At 38.4% G+C, this 24,780-nt stretch overlaps 1 protein-coding gene across 19 annotated transcripts in view; it reads right to left on the bottom strand.

Moving 5' to 3' along the window:
• Positions 1 to 14,316: 14,316 nt before the first annotated feature.
• Positions 14,317 to 24,780, bottom strand: part of LOC148031411 (uncharacterized) — a 218,112-nt gene continuing 207,648 nt past the window's right edge. For 3 of the 19 annotated variants that reach the window (XR_015691893.1, XM_087684947.1, XM_087684950.1), the window contains exon 17: positions 15,825 to 15,962. Coding sequence is in view for 13 of the 19 variants with exons in the window: in XM_087684954.1 (XP_087541080.1) it covers positions 15,651 to 15,962 (312 nt within the window). In the remaining 6 variants the exon portion in view is untranslated. Of the gene's footprint in view, positions 14,692 to 14,720; positions 15,963 to 24,780 lie in introns of those variants that run through there. The other 16 variants (XM_087684948.1, XR_015691894.1, XM_087684951.1 and 13 more) reach the window with 16 other exon arrangements.

The following is a 24,780-nucleotide window of genomic DNA, read 5'->3' as shown; positions in this document are numbered from 1 at the left end:
CCACTTCTACCGTATGAAGCTTAATACATGGCAACCTTAATAGCTACAATTGTATGTGTGTCGCCAAGACAATGTGAATGTTGATCAATCATTCAGTACCATTATATATATAAATAGTTTTGGCATTGCCTCCATGATCATAAATAACACATTGAGGTGCATTATCATTTGGTAATAGTGATTGTCACTAGATGGGCTTAGCTTGGCTATGCCTGCATAGGATAACTTTTCTAATCTATTAATAGAGGATCTCAATTCTAAGAAATGTTAAGCTCTCTACAAAGCTTTAAACATCTTGCCCTTCCCACCATGACGTTCTACATCCTTTATTGTTCATACAATCACTTCTAGAGGGGTTTGTAGCATATACTATGGTAGTAATCTATGAATGCACTTAGGACTACCTCGGTTTTTTTCTTTAGGAAGAGACCGTACTACCTACAATGTTTGAAGATAGCTCAAAGTTTTTGAGATGTTCAACTTAGTTGATATGGACATATAGATCATCTATAAGCACTTCCAACCATTTACGAAGCATGTATTTGAATATTGTGCATTTTAGCCATTGGAAAGTGATAAGAGCATTTGCCAATCCAAATGGCATCATTATGTATGAAAATACAACTCAATCAGTGGTGGTGAATGCCATTTTATGCTCATCATCCAGATGGCCTTGTAGTTGATTATATCCCAAGAAACTGTCAAGGTAGCTATAAGCTTCCTTTCTTGTAACTCTCTCTAGCATGTGCTCAGTGTATGGCAATGGATAGTTATCTCTCTTTGTTGTTGTGTTTACTTTCTTTTAATTCACACATACTCAAAAATTTTCATTTTTCTTCAGCACTATGATGATTAGTGATACCCTATCCATGTGCTCTATTTTGTAAATGAATCTAGCATATTCAATAATTTGTCAATCTCTTTTTTGAAAGCTTGGGCATGATTAGTCTCCTTGTCCTCAATCAGGTCATTGGCAACAATTAACACTAGTTAGGGTTTTTCACCTTCCTCAACTAAGTCGACTTCTTGGCCTTCTATTGGTTCAATGGCCTACCCCCACCATTTAGCTCCCAACAGCACCACTATTCTATTTCCCTTTTTGAACTTCGTAAAACATTTTGGAAGGTTGTGCGATTTCTTTTGTTTCTAGACATTGGAGTTTTTCATGTCGTTTTCCTTTCTTCCCTTAACCGTCTATGCCATAGGTGGACCAGAAGATTCCCTTTAGCATGTCAAGTTTTAGGAAGCAATGGGTTTTCTAGATCATTATCAGAGCTAAATTTTTACTCAAAATTAAACTCCTAGCAATGAGGGTGTTTCTCCAAGTAGTTGTAGCTCTTGACTTTGTATAGTGTTATTGAATCACCTTGGTTGAGCCTTGCTCATACTCCTAGATATTCCAACCAAGTACGATTGCTATCCATAATGACTATTTTGTTGAAAAGTAACTCTAGGGGCTTTGTGGGTTTAGAATCAATGATTATATAATCAATTGTATGCCCATCAGTGTCACAGTCAATCATTTCAAAGTCTAGATGTGAGGTTTCATCCCCCTTGATTCACAATCTATGTAGGTGCTATTTGTACTTTTTTCATTAGAGAATTCATCATCAATGGTTGCTTCTTCATCAACACTTTTGTTCTTCTCCATGAGAGCCTAGTGATAGAGTAGATTCTAGTCATGTTCCTTCTTCCAATTCCAATGTCGAGCTTCTAGAAGGTCCTCAAGTAGTTTGAGATTGGCATTGGGATTACCTTGCAGCCTTTTCTTGAGGCCTTCTAAGATTTTCATTAACTCCAATTGGTTTATGGGCACATGATAGATCATGTGAGATCCTAGTTTGGCTTTTTTAGACATCATAAAGATTGGGACGGATGGTCCCCTACAACATTGGTGGTTCCTTTCTACTCAGCATGTCTGCTCGAAGTGATTGTGGCATGCTTATGCTCATCTTCATCATTTGAGAAGGACAAATCAATCATACCTAGTATATGCATCTAATCTCACTCATCATCAAGATAAGGGATGTACTTCTTTAGAGGTCTATAATTGGGCATAATCTTTGCATCCCCTATAAGGAGTGCAAAGATAGCATCCAAGTTGATGGGTAAAGTATTCTGACTATCCATCTGTACTTTAAATGCTTTTGACAAAGAACATCAACCCATTTTCCCAATCTTGGATCCCTTGAGTATTACACATCCATGGACATCCCAACAGGATATCATAGTCTACCCCTTTCATGACTATGAAGTTCACAGAGAATTCGATCCATGTAATCTTAAACGGCCAATCCTTCAACACTCTGAATGGTCTAACTTTTGCCACATTAGCTAATGTGACATTAAATCATGTTGTTTCTACTTGTGGGTTACCCTAGGCCTACATGACCACATGAATTAGAACATTAACCCCTTGTTCTATGTCAATGATTCCTTTTGTGTTGCATTGCCTACTACAACGGGTAGGACTGTATGCATTTTTGTTCTCTCTCAAAAAGCATTAACTTGTAGGGTCCTTGACATAGGGTTTAGAGTTAAGCTTCATACGTGTGTGTCTATATCCTGGCTTGGCAAGGTGACTATCTCTAGTTGATAGTTCCTTCAATCCAGGGACATTGGGGTTAAGGTGAGTGTGACGAGTAAGTTACTCATAGGTTATCTTGATTCGACCTCTAATTCGACCTCCTCAAAGGGTTGTTGCTAGTGGTACTGAGTGGGTTGTCTTATCATGGAAGTCTTGTTCTGTCCTTGTGATAGCATATGTGGTGTCTTATTATCCTTTGCCCCAATGTACATAGGAGAACTAGGTAAACCTACACTCAAGAGTTCATTGATCTCATTCTCAGTGACTGGTTTTGTGTCCTTTAGGTGTACATGTGCCTCTCTTACATAGTCCTTAATCTTATCCACAATCTCTATTTGTTATTTGGGATTAGAATACTCTCCAACTTGTGCACTTCCTTTCTCTCTCATTTTTGGGGTAGATGTTTTGGCTTTTGCATTGGTAACATGCTTTCCTTGGTAAGTGTGGTGGCACTATCTATTTTGAGTGTATGTTTGGCTTTAGCCTTCTTCTTCCTCTTTTTAAATTTTTCTTCCTTATGGATGTTCTCAAAATTGCTAGGTCCAAGTGATGAAATACCAGCTTTTTGGCATGATTTTGCATCATGACATTTAATGGAATTGGGGTGGCATCATCATCTGGTATTTCAATGCTATAGAGTCCTAGTGGCATGGATGACACAATTCTTGAGCTAATGGAATGTTTCCACCTAGGGCAATCAGCATACGTGTGACACTGCATTTGAGGCATCTCAAATCTGCTTTATCCTTTTTAGCTTGCACTTTATTTGGACATTATGATGAAATATGTCCTAGATGATTGCATGTCCAACAGGTGAGTGACTCATGGCCTACCTTCCTTCTAGACCTCTATCTCATCCCTTGCCCAAATCCATAATTAGCACTAGTCTATAATCCATCAATACTAGGTTATCATCTTTTTCATGGGTGATGTAAGGTTTTACATATGTCTCTTTATCCAAATATTCTTCCACAAAGTGCATTGGGTGTCACTTGGATCATGGGTTATAATGGGCTCGTGTGGTCTAGGTATTCTTATTGGATTGATATTAATCCTAGGGGGTGTCAATATTTGTTCATTAAGTACTTGCAAGACTGGTGGAGCTCCACTCCCAAAATTAAATTGCTTACTCCTAGGATAGAATGGTAGTGGGTGGGACTATTGGTAATAGCCACCTTGGCAGGCAACAAGGTATTTCTTCATGCCCATACTTGCCATAGTTTGAGCAAGTGTATGGCCTAGGGTCAAGGTATTCTTGGAAGGTGGTTTGCCCCTCAATGGACGCACTGCATAATCACGCTACTTCTTGGAGTTTAGCCAATTTGAGTTTCAAGTCTATTATTTTTTGTGATTGGTCATTACACTTTCCTTTACCCTGAGCATCAAGGATAGTTCATTCATTGAAAATAGTGGTACTCTCACCTTAGCTAGAAGTGACACTTGTTGGTTGAATGGCTTTTGAGCTTTTTTCCTTTAGCAAGTCATCCATGTAAATTGCTTCTTCAAAGTCCTCGTAGACATGCTTGAATTGTTTTGTGAAACTATATGGGTCATCTCCTACTATGTATTTCTCAACTTGTTTTGTGACTATTGGATTTTAGTTTGGTTTCTTGTATTAGGTGCAATCTTTAATTTGGCTAGGATCAAGGTAGTTAGTGTAGCACTATTAGGCTCATGACTGAATTGTGTAATAGTCACTTGGTTAGAAGTCCATTTGAAGGGAGGACTGCTTTAATTACTCACTCTATATCAGCATTAACCCCTAGTCCTATGTGCCCTATGAATGCCAATATGCATTGCATTTGGTTAAGTTTGGCCTTCTTCCTTTGCCTATCAACTCATTGCCCTTGGGTGAATCTCGAGACCTATTGCAATATGTCTTTCCCTAGCCTTCTTTCCTCTTCTATCTCATATGATGGTCTATCTACATGGACTACCCACATCTTCTACTCATACTACACCAGGAGCTATTGGACTTTGGCTAGAAACTCTTGAGGGTCAATCCCTAGGTTGCTAGCATTTGATCTTGATGTTGACATGGTCACTTTTTGTTCTTGTGCAACTAAGTTTTGGATGATGATGATGAGGTTAAGTAGAGTAGTGGTTTCTCTAGTAAGAGACACTTCATCTAGATGCTTGTTGCACTAGGATTCCCTTGACTTATGTACTTCACAGGTCCTTTTTTGTCACCTTTCCCCCCCTTATCCTTCTATTATTGTGGTTCAGCTTCCTGTGGTTTCTAGATTCTGTTTTCTTGTCAAGTTTCTAGTGGTTGGTTGATTCCCCCCTCCCCCCCACATTTTGAATGACTTAACACATACACATGCTTCTTATCACAATAGACAATCCCTTTCTTACCAAGTGTAATTAACCATGAATAGTGCACAAATAGGCTTTCAATCCTTTCTTAAGGAGAGTGAATGTATGCAATGTGATTTTTCTTTCAAGAATGTTGATTCCACTTTTCAATTATTTTTTGTGCAATTGTAATTTCATTCAAAAATTAACACAGTCATCAAAGCTCAAGAAGGTGTAAAATAGCACTCAAAACTTGTTATCACTTTCCACAATCAAGATGCTTGAGCTTATTAAAATCTAGGGATTGCAAACCCCTTTGATTTTAAAGTTAGTTTCACACCTTGAGAACTAGCCCTTAGCTAGCACTAGATTGTCCAATCGTGCCATGGTGATGATGCTTCGAGTGATGCACACTAGCTGACTTGGTTTGGAATATCACTCAGAGGTGGTACCCTAGGACAAAATGCTATGCTGGTATCAATAGAGTCTTGGATCCAAGGATTCTCACTATATGTTGGATAGGTATGGCTTCTTAGGACCGACATAGTGTAGCAAGGCCTAAATTAGCTAGGTGTTCCTAGCGCTCTACTTGTAGAGTGGTCAATGGTGAAGGCAACCCAAGTTGATGTGAGTGTCTTTTTAACTTAAGCAATCATTTGAAGCTTGTAGGAGTTCAGCACAGCATACCCCTATAATGAGGGTTATTGGTCTTGCAATATCTCAGGTGCATGAATCCAACAATATTCGACCTCTTTTAATAAAATGTGTCTAATCTCATAGAGTACTACTTGCACAAGTGCTTTTACATGAGACAAAATAGTTAGGATATGTAGCACAAAGCTCGATATGCTCTCAAGTATCCCCTACAATATCTTGAGTATCTTTGCTTTGAGTGTTGATAGTCCTTATATTGGTAGAACTCAAGTCATTGATGTGCCTCGCTCTATGCAGTCTGTCCACAAGATTTTCTACTAGCAGATGAGTCCAAATAATTGTACCTTTGAGATATAGGTCATTAATGTAGTGAAGCCCTATTGATTATCCCTATTAATTTTGAGAGGTAGTTACTTCTTCAATTCCATCAACATTGTTTCTCCGAATAGAATCACAATGGGGTGATGCATTGCCCACGAGATGGTGGGACAAGGTGCACACATACTCAAGACATTCTTTTGGTTAACCCTCCCTAGGGATCTTGTACCCAATTTTGATGGTCTTTTTGTTGAGCCTAGAGCAATAAATCAAACTCTTGTGGTTTTCCAACCGGGTCATTATGATGTCGAATCGTGGGGTTCCAAGCACTAGGCATATGAAATTTTTGTGTTGTCTAGAAATGTAACCAAATGTGACAATGTTTGCTCTATTTGCCTTGTCCTTTCAAGCTCAGTAAGTTATGAGTTCCCACACTTACTAGAATGATAGCTTGTTGTCTCGATCCAATGTGCACCAATCTTGGTGAGAGCAACTCGTCCTACAAGGCAGCAAGAGAAATACAATCCAAGTCATGGCACCTAAAGGTTGAGTGAGGGGTTGATGTATGACCACCTATGCACAAGATAGCTCAATCATGTCTGGGTTACTATGTAGGTGAAGGTGAGAGAGAGAGGGACTGCCGATTGGTTTTGGGGCAAAAATTATATTTGGCCTATTGAGTGTGGTAACTTTTGACAACTTTGCAAAAGCACTTGCTCGGTGAGGCTCCTCTACTAGGTGCTACCTCCTCTTCAATTGGGCACTAATTTGTCCTTGCTAATATTCTTAGGGATTTTGGTTGATGTTGGTCTTCAAGCTTGATGCTTTGTCATGGTCATCAAGTGGTTGGGAAGTTGGTGGCAAGCTATCTGATGGGGGTGATAGTTCTTGTTGGAATTCCCTTACCTTTAGAGCTCTTGTTTGTGCACTTTTCTTCTCTAACCTAAAGATTATCTGGGTAAGTTCTCTCAATATAGTTTGATATGTGTGGTTCCTTTGTGGAGTTGATGCTTGATTATCTTCTTGCTTGGACTCATGGGACAAACTCATGTAAATTGAGTGTCACCTAGTAACCCAGTGATTCCAAAGCTCTTGGTTCTAAAGAGTGTGACTTGGGTGTCATGGGACAAGGTCTAGCTCAACTATGTCCTAGAGGTCACACATTTCATTGACATGCATGAGGGTCACTTGTAGTTTTGAGGCCTTTAGGCTTTGTCCAAGGGTTCTATTGGTTGATTGAAACTTAGGCGATGGATGTTCCTAGCCCTCTTAAACTTCAAAATCTCAATACTATCTTTAAGTCTAGTTGGGTGCTAGACTTCCCAATCTCTCTTTTTTCTTAGAAAAAATTGTGCCCTTCTGAGTGAGTGAGTGAGTTCGAGACTTGTGCCATGACCAATGTGTCAATTCGCTTGTTTTTGACTTCCTCAATTGCATGGTAAGTATGATTTTTTTTTTCAATTGCATGGTAAGTGTTGATGGCAATCAGTTGGCTGTCTTGATGGTCATGTCGTGGCACTCAGACTCATCATCATGCAGCCGGTTATCGCTTAGCTAATCACCATCGCATGGCTGACAACGCCATGATTGCTTCGTTGATTGGTAGACACCAACCACACAACTCGGACACCCCTTGTTGACGACGGCAGAATGGAGAGTGTAATATACGCCTAGCGATCTAAGGCTTAGTAAAAAGCAAGTGATTATAGGCAAATTTAAGGCCTATTGAGCCTTACTCAGCCGAATCCAAAATTGTAATGTTTTACTAAGCGCCAAGCACCATAAGCAGCCGCCTCCAAGGCAACAAGCTCATGGACACAAAAGTGAGAATCCTTTTATCATTATATGGAATTGAGGCTCATTACATGCCACAAGTAGAGTATCTTGGTCAAATTGTGTCTTATCACCTTCCCTTCTTGCCGTTGTGTAGAATGCTGCTGCCATCAATGTAGTCTAGTCACATGAATTCACCAATAGCTCCATGATCCAAGGAATGCACTTAAGTAAGCTCCATCTCCATTGCTCGTTGCATTAACAGAAGAGAAGAGAAGCAAGAGCTTCTCCAAGCTGGTTCCTCATTCTCACTCTCACTCTCCCTCTCTCTCAATCTCTCTTTCTCTCTCACACATGAAAGGATAGACATAAGAGCAAGAAGAGAGCCACAAGTTTGCACACTCCAAGAATGAGCTTATCCTCTTATTTTTTGGCTTATATATATGTATTATTTTTTGGGCATCCACCTATCCTTTAGTCCAATATTAGCTCTTTCTCAATACGTGTCTTGTATTCTTTCTAAGCCTATGAAACATGAATCATTCTATACGTTGTTGGGAATACTTTGATTTTACAAGTTGCATTGGAGGGAGCCTCACGTTCATACAACTAGAATGATTCTTCTTGTTTGGTCCCATTCAAACTCTTACTCATGCACTTGCTTGTTCTTCGAAAAATTTAAATTTATTATCATTTTTCCAACTTCCATTGCTTTCTCCTGAAAAAGGTTAACATACGGTGTGTGTAGGTGATATGCACAAGGTATAGTGGGGTGTGGGGATTTAAGAGTGTATGCATTGAACAAGGGGGTAGATGAGGTATAGAGAGTGATATAGGTGGGATAGTTGGGGCATTTGAGGGGGATAGATGAGAGTAATGGGACTTTGGGAGAATGGCTGGGGTGGAAGTAGATAGGTTTGGATAAGTGGGCCTAGAGGGAATAAAGAAGAATATATGATGGGGGACATGTCATGGTAAAAATGTGTGGAGAGTAGGTTTCTTATAAAAGATGGGCAATGGTATAGGGCAACAAGTGAGCATAATGAAGGAGTAGGTGAGAAAGAAAAGGGGAATAGGTGAGGATAGTGAAGTGTAAATACAACAAGTGGAAATGGATATAAGTTGAGGGTCATAGGTAAGATGGGTGGGGGGTAGAGGATGTGGGTAGGATTAGAGAGGGATAGATGAGGATAGTGAAATATAGATGGAGATAGAAGATAGTGAGTTAGATGGGATTAAAAATTGTTAGAGAAGTGAGAATAAAGTTACAAAAAGGGTAAAGAGAGGCAAGGACAACAAAAGATGGAATGAATATTAATAAGATAGGTGAAGATAAGTGGAGGTGATATTGTGAATGAATGATTGGTTGAGTGAGGAGAGAGGATGTGTGGGGGATGGAATAGAATAGATGGAGAGAAGAGATGGGGATAGGCAAGGATAACAAAATATAGGAGAGGGTGAAGGGGATAGGTGGTGGTTGAGCAAGGGAGTAGACAAGGCGGGTGAGAGATAAATAAGAATAGTGGATGAAGGTGGAAATGGGCAAGATAAGTGGAGCTAAGTAAGTCTAGAGGGAGATGAAAGTTGAACTTTGCTTATTTCCAAATTTGAAAATATAACATTTAAAAGTAACTATATGGGATCTTGACAACAAACTTACATATTATAAATGGACCTTTATAGAGTTGTTGGTCCATTTTGCTTGGTTCCCATAATTAAAAATAAGGAGTAGGATTGATAGTTGTGGCAACTCCACTTTCCAATACATTAGGGTCATTGCCTCATATAGTATGATAATTCAAACATTATAATAAATTTATATTTTCTTTCTTCATGATATATATATATATATGAGATTGTATAAGACAATATATAAAAGCTAATTTTTTGTGAAAAATATTCTTTTTAGGAGTTATTTCACCTTTCTGTGATGCTTTGGTTGCCTTAGGTATTGAGGGCCCCTCCTCTACTTTCACACTCTCTACTTCCTCTTTGTCTCCTTATTCTTCTTGTATACAATAGACAAGTATATACTTGAAAAGCTTTGCTCCTATATACCGAACATACTCACTATTACAATAATAATTAAAAAATTATAAAACATTTGAAATAAAAGAATGTTAGCTCAATATTATTTTGAAATTCACTATATTTTGAGTAAAATTCTATATTAAAGTTAAAAACCTTTCCTATTATTTGTATCAATTTATTATAATTAAGATAAATAAACTTAACTAATCAGTTGACATTTACAATTACTCTCCAACCACAAGAATGACTATCATCTCGATGAGGCTCAACAACTAACAATACAAAGTAAAATTATATAACTTATTTATAATAGTTTATGAAATCAAATATCTTGATATATTTTGATAAAAAACTTATCAGAACTTGTCTATACTCCATGTGCAAGTAGATTAGAAGACATATGAGGTTTTTTAAAGCACTTTTATCAAACTTTTTTGTAGCTCTATATTAAAAAATAATAAAATTTAATATACTTACAATTAATAAAAGTTCATATTATTAAAGAGCCTTGGATTATATAACTTATATCATAGTAGTTTCATAAACCCCTTTAAATAATTGATTAAAAATACTTCTAATTTACACAATTTATAGTAATAAAAATTCAATGAGATTTAAAAATAAGCATAAGCAAATAATTTAGTGTAATAAAATATTTTCATGATATGGAGTTAAGACAAGTTTGAAAATATCAAAATCAATTCGATTGAGTCAATACCAAATGCATTTTCTTTAAGCTCACTTAGCCTCATATAATGGAAGATAGAAGGATCAAGAATCTCAAATTTTTGTAATATATCAAAATGGAGTTGATACATCATACACCTAGCAAAAGTAGTAAGATAGTGAGTGTACAATAAGAAAGTTATTGCTTGAAAAATATCATTCTTAAGAAAAAAAATAGATATGTTATACCTCAACTCAACAAGAAAAATAGAGTCGCTTACTTCTCTCTTTTTATCCTTGAGGATCTAAATGTATTTTGCGTCTAAAGCAATAACATCATTTCTTTGACCTATATCACTAGGCAAGAAGCAATATACATTGAAACTTGTTGGCTTAATCTTGTTAAACATATAAAAAAGATCATCCTTTAGTGGTCTTAATGGCTCTACTTCATTTTATTTCACTTTCTTTCTCTTATGCTACCTCCATTTCTTTGCTTATTTCTTTGTAGCCTTTTTCTCCTTCTCATGCAACCTTGTGCGCCTCTCATGTGTAACATCCTCCACTTTAGGACCTGTGTCTTCCTTCCTATATGGTGGCACATTAAGAATATTGTATTTCTCATATGTATAAGAGAAATTGGATCTAAAACCTTGGAGAATCTATATCTCAATCTTCTTGAGATAATTATATCCTTATCCATAAGTATCAACTTATGTGCATAAGTAGCAAAAATGTATGTATCCTTTAAAAACTCAATTAAGAAATCCTTTTTGGCCTTCTAGATGCATTTAAGGGCACTCTGTGTCTACTTTTAAGTATTGAGACTATGCTTATCACATATCTCCTTAACCATTCTTCGAAATCACAACTTTGAAATTTCATTACCAATAGCATTCATTGCCTTTCGATCTCCCTAAGATATCTCACAGTATGTTAAAATCTCCTTTTATGCTTTTTTGGTGGCATGGATGGATTGGAGAATTAATGGATCTTCTCAACAATGTTCCTAGGATCAATCTTTTGCTTCCTTGTAGCTTTAGTTATTAGCTACTAATTTGCACATTGACATATGATACATAGAAAGAATACCCTATAATATTAAGAGGACTCTCAAAATCACATTTCATCAAATAAGCATTAAAATCTGATCAAGGAATGTATGAAACATGAAGAATAGAGCAGTGACAATATAAAAAAGGTAATATTTCAATTTCACATGACAAAAGCCATATACGCAAGCAAAAGGATTTGGACTTATGAGACATGAGCCTTGGACTCCATGCAAAATATCAACTACTTCACCTGTGTTTGATTTGGTAGGTATGCATTGAAAAGACTAGCAATAGTAGATTCTTTCACCCATATGTAATGACTTAATGAAATGTCTACCTTGGAGTATTGAATCTTGCTTGTAAAGGGTTGAGTCTTGCTTTGATACTCTTGCTAAAGATGAAGAGTGAAATGAGCTTCCCTTGAAAAGACTAGATTAAAATGAGTTATTACTAAAAATACTAAATGCAAAAAAGTCATTTTTGACACAAGTTTCAAGAAGAGCTATTATTAAATGATTTTTTAAGAGCTTTTTAAGAACACCATCTCACAATAATAAACAATTTTCGAACGTAATATTCTTGGATCTCCATCAAAGTGAAGCTAAGCTCTTCTATGGCCTATTGAAAGAAAAAGCAAGCATCCATCACCAAATTAGACCCTGTAGGTGATCCATCCAACTCATTTTTTATCTCAATGTCTCATGAAACACAGTTTTATGAGCCATGGCTATGTTTTTTCACTTCTAGTCACATTTTATTATAACTTTTTGTCAATCAAGTTATCTTGGGCTTTGTCATATGAAATGCAAGTTTAATGCTAGTATTCTCTATTACTTACAAGTTGTTTCACATTTCTTACATTAAGCTTTTGTTGTGTGAGTATCCCACTTTATTTTTAAAATTTTCTTGCTCATTAGAGTTTGCTTTGTAGTTATTCGTTTTTGCAAGGTTAGAATGCCAAAGAAAACGCCATCCCTTGAGAAAATGGAGTAAGAGAAGTTGAAGGATGATGTTGAAGATTCATAAATTCTTTGATTTCTTAAGAAGACATGACACTCATCCAAGTTTATGTACATTAGGAATATGCTTAATATTCCTTTTGATTTGCAAGAGCTCATAAGAGATCTTAAAGAGAACTTTGAGCAGTACTACATGAAATTTTATGTTAGAAATATAGAGTCTCTAACGTGGGTGTGAAGGTACACTTCATTTTCAAATTTTAACAAGAGGATTAAGGATACAAAGAACACAAGCATGGGTGGGATTACAATGATTATAAGGATGCTCATAAGGCAATACAAGCATTGAAAAATTTAAAAATGACATTTAATGCCAAGAAAAATAGCAATATGTTAAATCAAAAAGTGAAAGAATCCCATGTTAAAGATGAGGATCTATCTTGTTCTTACCAATAAGAGTAACAAGAAAGTTCATTTTTGGGATTGCTAAATTGAGAAATCATCTCCTAAGACTATATAAGTCATGAGATCTATGATAAGGAAGTATATCTCAATTGTTGAAATGAGTAATCAGCTAACAAGACAATACACAAGTCATGGAATGTAAAAGAATCATATTTAGAGAGAAAGAAGAGGGGATGTCTTTAATGTCTTGGAGATCTCTAGCTAATGTGTTTTAAGCTTCATAAAAATAAAGATAATACAAGCATCTTGGTCTTAATCAAGGAAGTCCTCAAGCCTATAGATAGAGAGTAGACTTTTTCCAAATGCCTCTATTATAATCCTAGCTCTTTGGTTGAAGCTACTTCTAACTACCTTCTCAAATAGGAATTAATAGAGGGTGTACTATGATCATGGATAGTTTGTCTCTCAGCTCTAATTTGTTGATGAATTTACCACCTTAGCATGTGTTGATGATGTTGCTCCATAAACTACATGGAAGGTGAATAGTAGACTTAGATTTCAAAGAATTACAATAGCTATAATGTGAAACATTGGAGGAAAATATGTGATTTAGATAATGAAAAGCATAGGTTGTCTTTAAGTTGATCTTTATCAACCTCCTCACCTTGTGGATATTTTGAAACACTAAATGCTGTGTTAAGAATGCATAGGCTTACAGAGTTGAGAGTAGGAAGGTGCAACTAAATGTCTTAAATGCTCCATTGAAGTCCATGCTCACGAAGGAAACTATTGTGATGATTGAAGACAATAAAGGGGTGGCCTCCACATTGAACACAACTTTAAAGAAGTTGCAGTTAGTGAAAACATGATCAAATATAATAATCAATTATTAATGCCTAATAAAAAAGGGGATACATGCTAACCTAATAAAGAGACAATCTAAACTAACAAAGGCATGTCCTTAAGAAAATTTCGTTAAAAACTCTCAAAACTACCTTTCAAGTCACAAGAGCTATTCAATCATTGAAAACTAGTTTACCTAAAAGGAAACTAAATATAATACGAGATATGGAAAATACCAGAATGTTGCAAGAAAGTAGGCTTACATAAAATGCCAAGTATTCATTCAAAGTCTCAATCGATGAAGAAAGATGCATACACACAATCAATACATAGATTAGTGAAGATATCCTCCCAATGAAACATGTAGATAATGATATATTAGTACTAGTCACTCGTGATGAGTTATTGATTGGCAAGATAAAAAGGATAGTATACAAACAACTCATTGGCTATTGACAGACTATGAGTCATACATGCTACAACCTAGTAATGATCACCTTGTTCACATGTACTTTTACCAAAGTGCTCCCACAAATGCAATTTGAATATATTGGATTTTAATATTAAATGTTTACCAATCATGTTTCCACACAAATATTAAATATTTACCAATCATGTTTCCATATGTATATGGAAAACCTTCTATATTTAAGTAGTACAAATTTGAGACAACTAGCTCTTTTTTTGGGATGGATGCAACATTGGCCCATGTGGAGACACTAAAGGATAAAGCTATAAAACCATCTCCATGAACCATAGCTATAAACTAGACCATTAGAACCCAAAATATATCACTGTGCCTTGAAACAGGTGCATCTTATTCATGTAGAGACTACAACCTACACCCAGTATGACAAATGAAGCAAAAGTCCCAAAGCTCTTATGAATTAGTTGGACAAAACTACAAAATCCAATAACTCGTTATCATTCATTTTTTTGTTTGTATAGATGTGAAACATAATCACTGTCTTTCTATAATGATACCTTTCATCATATGTCCTTGCCCAAGGGATCCTAATCATAATCCAATGAGGGTAATAGTCATTTGTAAAGGGATTACCTGATGTTGTTAGCTCATCAAATGAATCACTTTTGGTTAACCCTACACATGATCAAAGCAAGATAACAAAATACACAAATAAAAGGATGAATATTAAAAATATAAACACGGAAAAAGCTATACTGAACTGGTCTTTGAAGATTAGTGGATGCTATGCTATTGCATCTATCCACAAAGTGATTCATGCCTAGTGCCTATGCAATCCTTGTAGATAGTTAATCCTCTACATGGTGCAGAAAAGCATGGCCCTCTTTAGTTAGAGTGCCATACTACTTCATCATGGCTCTCTAAAAGCAACTCATTATCCCAAGCTATTGTACGATATCATTTGGTACCCCAACATAAATGTGGTGTATTAGTTGATTCAACACTGCTGTGAATTTTATATCCATGTTTAATCAAAATCAATTTGTCACACTTCTTGCATTAAAAAATAATATTCATTCAAGTCTTTGTAAAATCCACATATATTTATTTTATTAGGAAAATAAACTATTCTAAAAAACAAACACATATCTATCCTTTGTAGTCACAAATAAATATCTATCTTGTCCACATGTTTCCATTGCTACGTAATAATAAACTTGGTGCCCTTCAAATCTAATACTTTGCATGTTAGGATATTCAATTATAATCATAAATAAAACATACCTACCACTTGCACGTACAAACACACATCCAACTGTAGGCAAGGGGGTCGATGGCCCCTATTTTGTGATAGTAACAATGACAAACTAGCACCAATTTTAAAGCAAATCCAATGAATAATTGCTTGCCATGTGTAACAAGCATCTGATGGAGAGCTACTACTACATTGTCTATAAATAGGTACACCCATATCACAAAACGACGATCATTTTTTGCAGGCCTCGCCATAGCTTCATCTTTGCTTATATTTTGCGTTTGGGAAGCTCAATCCCTTACAAAACGGGGTGAAGTATCATTGCTTCATCTTTGCCCATATTTTGCACCTCGTCGGGCTAGAGAGATTGGTAGATGCTTCAACACATGCTTATGGTGGGGTGAGGCAAAGTTTGTCCCAATGTCACAGGGAAGATGATTCGACATCGTGTGGTACAGCAACAGACTTTCTTTGCATTGAAACCCATGGAAGCGGCTGTTGCCCCTTCTGTGCTTGTGGGAGCATCGGTTCCATGCATGTCGGGACGTCCCTTACCATCAAAGGGTGCGGTTTCCACCCCACCGCATGGATTTATATCCACCATATGGATTTGGTTCGGTTCGTTTATGGAAACATAACCCAGTGCACCTTCATCCTTAGCGGGACCTAGTATAGCTTCATCCTGGACCACCTGATGGCAAGTTACTCTTGAGGGGAGTTCAGACCCAAAGAAAACACAGGAGATTTATGTAGGTGTGGATTGGTTCCTCCACCAAAATCAAATTATTTTTTATACAACCATGTTTTAACATGTTCTGCAGACTTTTTAACACAAATTCTAAAGATAAATCATGAAATATATAAGAAATTTATACACCTCGTGTGACACTGTCATGTTTATATACACCAGGTCTAAGTACTTCACTGCCACAACAGAGAAGACTTGGAAGTATGGCCCACCTATACACCCCCCACTTTTGAGACCTTATGCTATACCTTGTTTGACAAGGAGAAACACGTTGTGGATCAAGGTGCACAAGTTACAAAGAGATAATGGGAGAAGAATAGTATCATACTATTACTAATTGGTGGAGTGATATAGGAAGACGTCGATTGAAACCAACCTTCCTCCTCGGATAGAGTGGTAAATAACTCGATTAAGGACTATTTACAACAATTAACAAACTCACAAAATTGAAATGCACACTTTAACATATAATCTTGGACATTGGACACCCTATTGGCCCCAAAACTGGCACCCCTTTAGGTATTTATTTAACTTAATTGAAGAAGTTGATGTACAATGGGATTCTCCCAATCCCAAAGATGCTAATGAAATAAAACAGTTGGTACCTATAGAACAAGGAATGCAAATTTAAGGTCATCACGGAAGTGCCAATCCAATGAATTTTGGACAATCGGGCATGCATGCTATGATGGGGTAGCTAGGATATTTTGGTGGAAGCACGGTTTTTCATGATATCGTTAGACAAGGACCGCATACGGAAATCTATGGCACAAATCCCTATGGTATGCAACAACCAATGCATGGTGTGCAAAGCCCAATGTATTCGGGTATGGCTAGAAATATGCAAAACCCTATGTATGGGAACATTGGCTTGATGCCTGGGCACAAAGTAGCATGTTTGGTACTACATCTGCACCCTTGAATGCTTATGGGGCTCAAGAAATGAATGCTGGTTATGCAAATGCTCCATTTGGCGTTGGTTTTGATGTAAATTCATGAAATGCACCCTTTTTGCAATAGCTAGTGTATAACAACTTAACATCCAAAGGGGCAACAAAAGACCATGGTGAGGGTGGAAAAGTAGTGAAGTTTCAATCCTTCAGTGGTGTACAAGATTGGCTGAAAGCATTGACTTTCATTCAGCAATTTGATGCAGCCTATTCATGGGGAAACTTCATGGAGTCCTCAAAGATTCGAAAGGCAACCAATTTCTTGGAAGGGAATGCATTATAGTGGTGGTGTACTCTTTTGATGCAAGCTAGAGCACTGTCAACATGGGTACAATTCAAGCAAATGTTTGCATCAAACTGGTTAACAAGTACCTTTGAGGTGGATATCATGATAGCTTGAAACAAACTTGATACTAAGGAATGTGCATGAGTTCTGCAGCTTCTTGGGTTTATGTTCTCACTACAAGAAGTGTGTATGCGGATTTGTTGAAATTACATCTCCATTGCATGCCTTGCAAAAAAAAGATGTGCCATTTAGATGGACAGTAGTGGAAATTTCAGCATTTGAAATATTGAAGTAAAAGATAGCTTTAGATCTTGTGCTTGTATTGGCCGATCTAAGGAAGTCATTTATAGTTCAATATGACACACATGGTAACACCATTAGGGCTGTTCTTATGCAAGACGGCCGAGTTGTGGCTTATAATAGCTGAATTCTCCATGGTGCAGAAAAGAATTTGCAGGTGTATGAGAAAGAGCTCTTGGCTGTAATTATTGCAGTGTCCATGTGGAAACATTATTTGTTGGGGGCTGATTTTACAATGCAGACAAATCATCAAACTTTGAGGTACTTTTTGACGCAGACAAAGTTCTTAGAGAAGCATATGAGATAGGCAAATTTTCTCTCTATGTTTCATTTTCAGATTGTACATATCGATGGTAGAAAGAATGTTGTGGTTGATGGACTGTCACGTAAGTCACAAATTTCAGCCGTTAGCATGGTTTATCACACTGAGTTGGATGTCATGAAAGAGAATTGTGTTGCTCATTCAAACTTTGCTAACGTTTATGATCAACTTTGCAATGGCCAAAGGCATGAACACTTTGTGCTAAGAGATGGATTTCTGATGATACATGGACAACTATGTCACAAAGCAATTAAGACCTAGAGTTATCATTAAAAGTCATGCTCCTCTATATGCAAGACACAGAGGTATTGATGCCACGATCAAGCTAGTCGAGCATTAGTTGGATGCCATGAAAGAGAATTGTGTTGTTGATTCAGACTTTGCTAATGTTTATAATCAACTTTGCAATGGCCAAAGGCATGAACACTTTGTGCTAAGAGATGGATTTCTGATGATACATGGACAACTGTGTCACAAAGCAATCAAGGCCTAGAGTTATCATTAAAAGTCATGCTCCTCTATATGCAAGACACAGAGATATTGATGCCACGATCAAGCTAGTCAAGCATTAGTTGGATGCCATGAAAGAGAATTGTGTTGCTGATTCAGACTTTGCTAATGTTGATGTCAACTTTGCAATGGCCAAAGGCATGAACACTTTGTGCTAAGAGATGGATTTCTGATGATACATGGACAACTGTGTCACAAAGCAATTAAGGCCTAGAGTTATCATTGAAAGTCATGCTCCTCTATATGCAAGACACAGAGGTATTGATGCCACGATCAAGCTAGTCCAGCATTTCTTTTATTGGCCAGCTTTGAGGCATGATGTAAAATAATTTCTTAAGACATGTATCATATGCTAGAAAGTAAAGTATGATAGGCAAAAGATGCTGGGTTTGTTGTAGCCCTTGCCTATTCCAGATAGACCTTGGCAGAGCATTGGAGTGAACTTTATTTTTAAGCTTATTAAGACACCTATAGGGAATGATGGGATTTCGACTATCATTTGTAGGTTTAGCAAACAAGCCAATTTCATTCCAATGAGTGAGGAAAAAAATAAAGACTGATCATATGGCACGATTGTTTTTGTAGTACATCTTTAAGTATCATGGTATGCCAGCATCGATTATTAGTGATGGAGACTCCCCGATGCCCAGTTTATTTTGGAAGGGATTGTTTGAGAGTATGGATACTACGTTGAAATTCTCATCATCCTATCATCCGCAGACAGATGGTCAGTTTGAAGAAAAAAATTTCACCATGTTAGATAGATCTTTTGAGGTGCTATGTTTCAAACCACAAGATATAGTGGGAGCAGTATTTGCCCTTGGTTGAGTTTGCTTACAACAACACAGCGCATAGTGTTACGGGCAAAGCTCCATTTGAGTTGGTTGAGGATGGCAAGAAGGTACCACCTATTTTGAAAACTAACCATATGATCTTTGAGATTGATCGTTATATGGAAAACTTAGATGTAGCCTATGCAAAGATAAAATATGCACTTCAGAGATCGCAAGAAAAGCAAAAGAGGGCAGCTGATCACCACAGACCTGCTTTGCAGTTTGTAGAGGGTGATTATGTATTGTTGTATTTTGAAAAGGCAAGATTGAAAAACATGAAAGGAAGAGAAAGATTGTATGCGAAGTTGAGTATGGGATACTATGGGCCCTTTGAAGTGTTGGAGAAGATCAGTGATGGGCATATTGGCTTAATTTACCTCCACATTGGCGGATACACAATGCCTTTCATGTCAGTTTGTTGAGGTCTTTCCATGGTGTTGTGCCAGAGGATATATCTACTGAAATTCAGCTTGAGGTTGAGGAGCTGAATGAGATTTTGGTACCCGGGAAAAATTTGGCACATAAGGACGAAAAATTTAAGCTAAAGTTTCCAGGAGATACTTGGTGAAACTTCAGAATTATTCAGCAATGGATGCCAAATGGATGGAAGAGGATGACTTGGCAGGCCATCCCCAGTCGTTGCAGCTTTACCTAGATGTGTCTTTTAGTTAGAGCCGACTTTAGTTCAAGCTCCATCAGGTTCAGCAGAGTAAGGGTCCAAAGTATTGCCTGATGGTCAAGGGGGAGGTATTGCCTCATGGTCAAGGGGGAGGTAGAACTTCCACTCAAATTATGGTTAAGGAGAATGCTAACCGGATGCTCTGATGTATATATTTTTTGGAGAGAGCTCTAAGCTAACCCGATGGTCTGATGTGAAATATTTACTTAATTCAATTACCTTCATGAGAGAGAGAGAGAGAGAGAGAGAGAGAGAGAGAGAGAGAGAGAGAGAGCGCTAACGGATCAAGGCATTGCCGGTCCCTGCTTCTATGCGCCCGTCTGGTATGTTCTGCTCTGCTCGAGCCTTGCCCTGCCTGCGAACAGCCGTTGCCCTATACTGTGTGTGCCCTTCTTTCCTGTGGTGCCGTGCTCTACGACTGAGTGAGAGAGAGAGAGAGAGAGAGAGAGAGAGAGAGAGAGAGTGTGTGAAGGCCAGTACAAAAAGCCTGCTTAATGGCAGAATTGACAGTTTGCAGTTTTAAGACCTGCGCAGAGAGCCTGCAGCACATCCTGAGGGTTTTGCGCAGAGTGAGAGAGAGAGAATTTCGGGATCGAAATCTGCTTCTGCTATGGCAAATCTGCAGGAATCTAATGGTATCGATATGGCCTTTCTCGATCAGTGGATTGGGCAAGGGAATAACAAAGACTTGGCTGAATCGGATGGTAATTCGTTGGCTGATGAACCCGGGCCATTGCTGGATAGTGAAGAGATGGGAAAATGTCGTAGGATGTCGGTTGAAGAATTGGCCTTCGGCCCGAAATTGTCTCAGCTTGAGGTTCATGTTTCGTCTCCATAACGTAATGGGTCTTTACAATTCATGCTAGCCATTGGCAATCATCTTATATCGGATTATGTCCACTGTAATGAGGATAAACCTAACACATTACCGGATGAGGATCAAGTAGTTGCAGTCATGAGAATCGACCTGGTCCTACAACATATAGCTGCTTTCCATGAGAGGGCAACCGTATTTTATTTTATTGGAAGGACTCCTTTGATCACTAGAATTCGTGCTTTCTATGCTTGTCAATTTTGAACACTGCCCAAATGATACTTTAAGGCGTATGCAAGTTTCCTTGGTTGAAGAGATTTATGATGGCCCGAAGGAGTTCTTTGAGGTTCTTTTTTGTTCTGCGGAAGTACGGACTCTTGTTATGCAACGCATTGCTTTGTTTATGGATGGGCAGCTAGTTCATGTGGTCCCTTGGAGGCCCATGGCTGAATTTTAGGAGGTGCTGAGACAGGCATGCCCAATTTGGGTAGAGGTGGTGGATTTCCCTGTGCATCTTTGGAGACTCCTCCCTCTGGTACTGAGAACCCAAGTTTTGGTGGAACCTCGACTGGCTTCCCACAATAGGAACATGGCATGTATGCTGTGGGATACAGGCAAATCTTGCGCGACAAAAATTCGTTTTGAAATTCTAGGATTACAAACGTTGGTGTATGAGTTGAAATGGGGTACTTTTGCAAGACACTGTTTCAGATGTGGCCAGTTGGGCCATTTCGTTTCGGAATGCGACAAAAATACGAAGATAGTACAAGGTCCTATGGATCAAGATATGGAAATGCAAGACCACCACCCTCAACACATGTTTCAACAACCAGTACACCTGATCCACAGCAGCTTCCCCAACGAGGTTGTGAGGAAAGCAAGAAGAATGTTCCTCACGAGGGTGGGGAGTGTTCTTCGATTGCAGTTGGGCGGATTGTCTCCTTGGAAGGATTCTTGGGTCACAGTGGTTCGTCGTAATGCTAGGTAAGATTCTCGATAGAATCCTACCCATCCTCCGCCACCCCAATCACTCAGACCTTTCAACCCAGAGGTAAGGGGTTTTATATGAAACCTCAATCTTTGTGTGCTCTGACAGTGGAAGATAAAAGCACTTCTGATTCAGCCTTGCGATTCGATGCTCGTGGAAGGCTTGTGCCTCCTCGGGATGCTTTCCGCTCCCAGCAATTGCAGTTTCCTTCCCGAGCTTTGATTGCAGGTCTGCAGAGGGTAGATCTTCTAGATGTTATCCATTCTCAAATGGAGAGATTCCAAGCTGCCAAGGCTATTGATGTAAAAGGGAAAGGGAAAGTGATGGTTAAGTAGTTTTTCTTATTTCTGATTGATCATGAAAATTGCTTTGTGGAATATGAAAGGTATTTCTTCGGGCAGCAAGCAGTATCTGTTGTGGAATGTTGTACTTGCTGGAAATTGGGATGTTTTTTGTGTTGTGGAGCACAAACAACATTCTTTTGCTGGATCTTCTTATGTGTATAAGGATTATGCGGTCTTTTTTAGTGGTCGCGCTCCACATAAATTGGGAGTTATGTTGGCTGTCAAATCCTCCCTACAACCAACATTGGTTTCTCAAAGATACCCGCGGCCGATTTCTAATGCTCGAGATATTTTATGAGGGGGAGGTTTTGTGGATTATAGGAGTGTATGCTTCTTCTAATGCAAGGGAACATCATCAGCTATGGGATGACCTGCATTGCCTTGCCTTGGCTCGTCAAGGCTTTGTTATGGGTGATTTTAATGCCTCTGTTTTGCAGATCACACAACCTCTCCGCATTCCATTATGGATGATCTTGAGCAACAGGCTTGGGATGCTCTTGCAACGGCATCTTTGAAATAGGACATGTAGTCCTAGATATATCCATCACAAGCCAGATATAGTTATCGTTCTTTTCAGCATTCAAATACTTGGGCCAGACTGGATAGGATCTACATCTATCAAAGTGACTCCTTTCTTCGTGCAGTCATTGATATGCCGGTGGAAAGACAACATGTTCTGTCAGATCATTACCCTTTGGTCCTAGGAATGAGCCACATATCTGTTCATGCATTCAAGGTTCTCCTTGCCCATTTGCCTCTTCGGTTTAATCAATCTTTTTTGTAGCAAAATCAGTTTTTGGAAGGTGTTTAGCAACTGATAGCTTCTTTTAGCTTGAAGGTCCTATCTAGAGGGAAGGAAGCATGGGCGGTTTTTAGGGATAATGCACGAGCATTATTTGGACAATATGGTATTTGGCATGCTTCCTCATTTCAAGCTGAATTGCAATATGCTCAATCTTTATTAGCTCATTCCTTGTCTCTGTGTCAGACTGGGGATTCCAATGATGACTTGCTCACTTGCATTGAATGGCTGAAAGGCAGGGTCCAATCTCTTTAGAAAGAGGAATATGAAAAATACAAACTGTTAGCCAGAGCCGAAGCTTTACATAATAACAACTATCAAACTCATCAATTTTTTGCTCGTTTGCATCAGAAATATGCACGGGAAAATATTGTGCGCTTAAAGGATGGGCAAGGTGATATGGTGATTGATCCTGCCTCCATTATTTGGATGATTGTTGACTTTTATAGGGCCTTGTTGGGTCCGCAAGAGATTCTTTTAGATGCTATTCTCTTTGCTCGAACATACATTTGTGACCTGGTTAGTAATCAGGTCAAATCAGAATCGGTGAATTTAATGGAGGCCGATATTTCTGAAGAAAAAGTGGAAGAAGTCATGTCTCACTTGCCTAGAAGGAAAAGTCTAGGTTGGGATGGGCTTCCTAATGAGCTGTTTTCAGCCCATGTGCAATTGCTTAAGGACCCATTAACTCAATTGTGTCAGCAGGTGTGGAACTTTGGTATGATGCCTTCAAATTGGAAGATTGTTGTCATTAGGATGTTGCCCAAGGTTCCCTCTCCGAACTCTTTGAAACAATGGAGACCCATTTTAGTTATGGGATCGTTATATAAAATCTTTTCCAAGATTATTGCCAAAAGATTGCAGAAAGTATTTCCGCACCTCATTCATCCACGTCAATAAGGGTTTCATTAAATGTCCGAATATAGTGCACAACATTTTGAATGTGCAGCTGGGAATTGATTATGCCAAAGCTTCTAGCTAGTAGGTTATTATGCTTCAACTGGATATTGAGAAGGCATTTGATCATGTTAGTTGGTCATTTTTGCGGCAATTAATGTCTACTATGGGTTTTGGGCCTTGTATGATTTCTCTGGTTGATACCATCAATCAGGGTGTTGTGGCCCATATTGCTCTTCATGGAGGGATTACGGAGGAAATTCCCTTATCTCGGTCTCTTCGACAAGGCTGTCCTCTCAACCCCTGGCTGTTTGCTTTGGTAACTCACCCGATGCTCTCATTATTGGATAAGTTGGCAGCCCAAGGTGAGATAGTTGGCTTAACTCTTCCTGGCAGTAATCAGCTTGTGGGCCAATCTTTGGTAGATGATTCTTTCATGTTCGTTAAGGCCGATCGTATTAATGTCAATTGGGCAATGGTGGCCTCGAATCTTTTTGCTTTGGCATTGGGTCTGCACATTAATACTCAAAAATCTACCCTTCTCTCCTGTACGGAGAATGATCTGCAGGCCTTGGGATGGAATGGAATTGTGATCCCAAGAGGCAATATAACCAAACACTTGGGATATCCTATTGGTGTGGAGGTTGCTCCCCATGCCTTGCTGGATTGGATGGCATACCGAATTCATGATAGGTACATGTACTGGAAATCTCAGAGTTGGCCTCTACATGTTAGACTAAGAGTGGCTCAATGCATTATGAACAGTATGATTTCGTTCTTTCTGCCATTGCTCCCTTGGACTAAGAAGTCCCTTTTGGATTTGATCCAGCCTATCAGATTCATGCTGTGGAAAAAGAAAGGCAATCGTTTGGGGCAGGTATGCATCTCCTAGCAGCATGTGACTACTCCGAAAAGGATGGGGGGTGCAGCTTTGTTGGATGTTAATTTGCATATGGCCGCTTTGAGGCTATCCCTTTTGCAGAGTCTATGTATTTAGTGTCATCCTTGGTCAGATATTGCCAAATTCTTCATGGAA

The sequence above is a fragment of the Lygodium microphyllum genome, chromosome 9 (assembly GCF_053477565.2).
Source record: "Lygodium microphyllum isolate KBCC chromosome 9, Lygodium_microphyllum_v1.1.10, whole genome shotgun sequence".
Classification (NCBI taxonomy): domain Eukaryota; kingdom Viridiplantae; phylum Streptophyta; class Polypodiopsida; order Schizaeales; family Lygodiaceae; genus Lygodium; species Lygodium microphyllum.
This window is presented reverse-complemented; position numbering and strand designations above follow the sequence as displayed.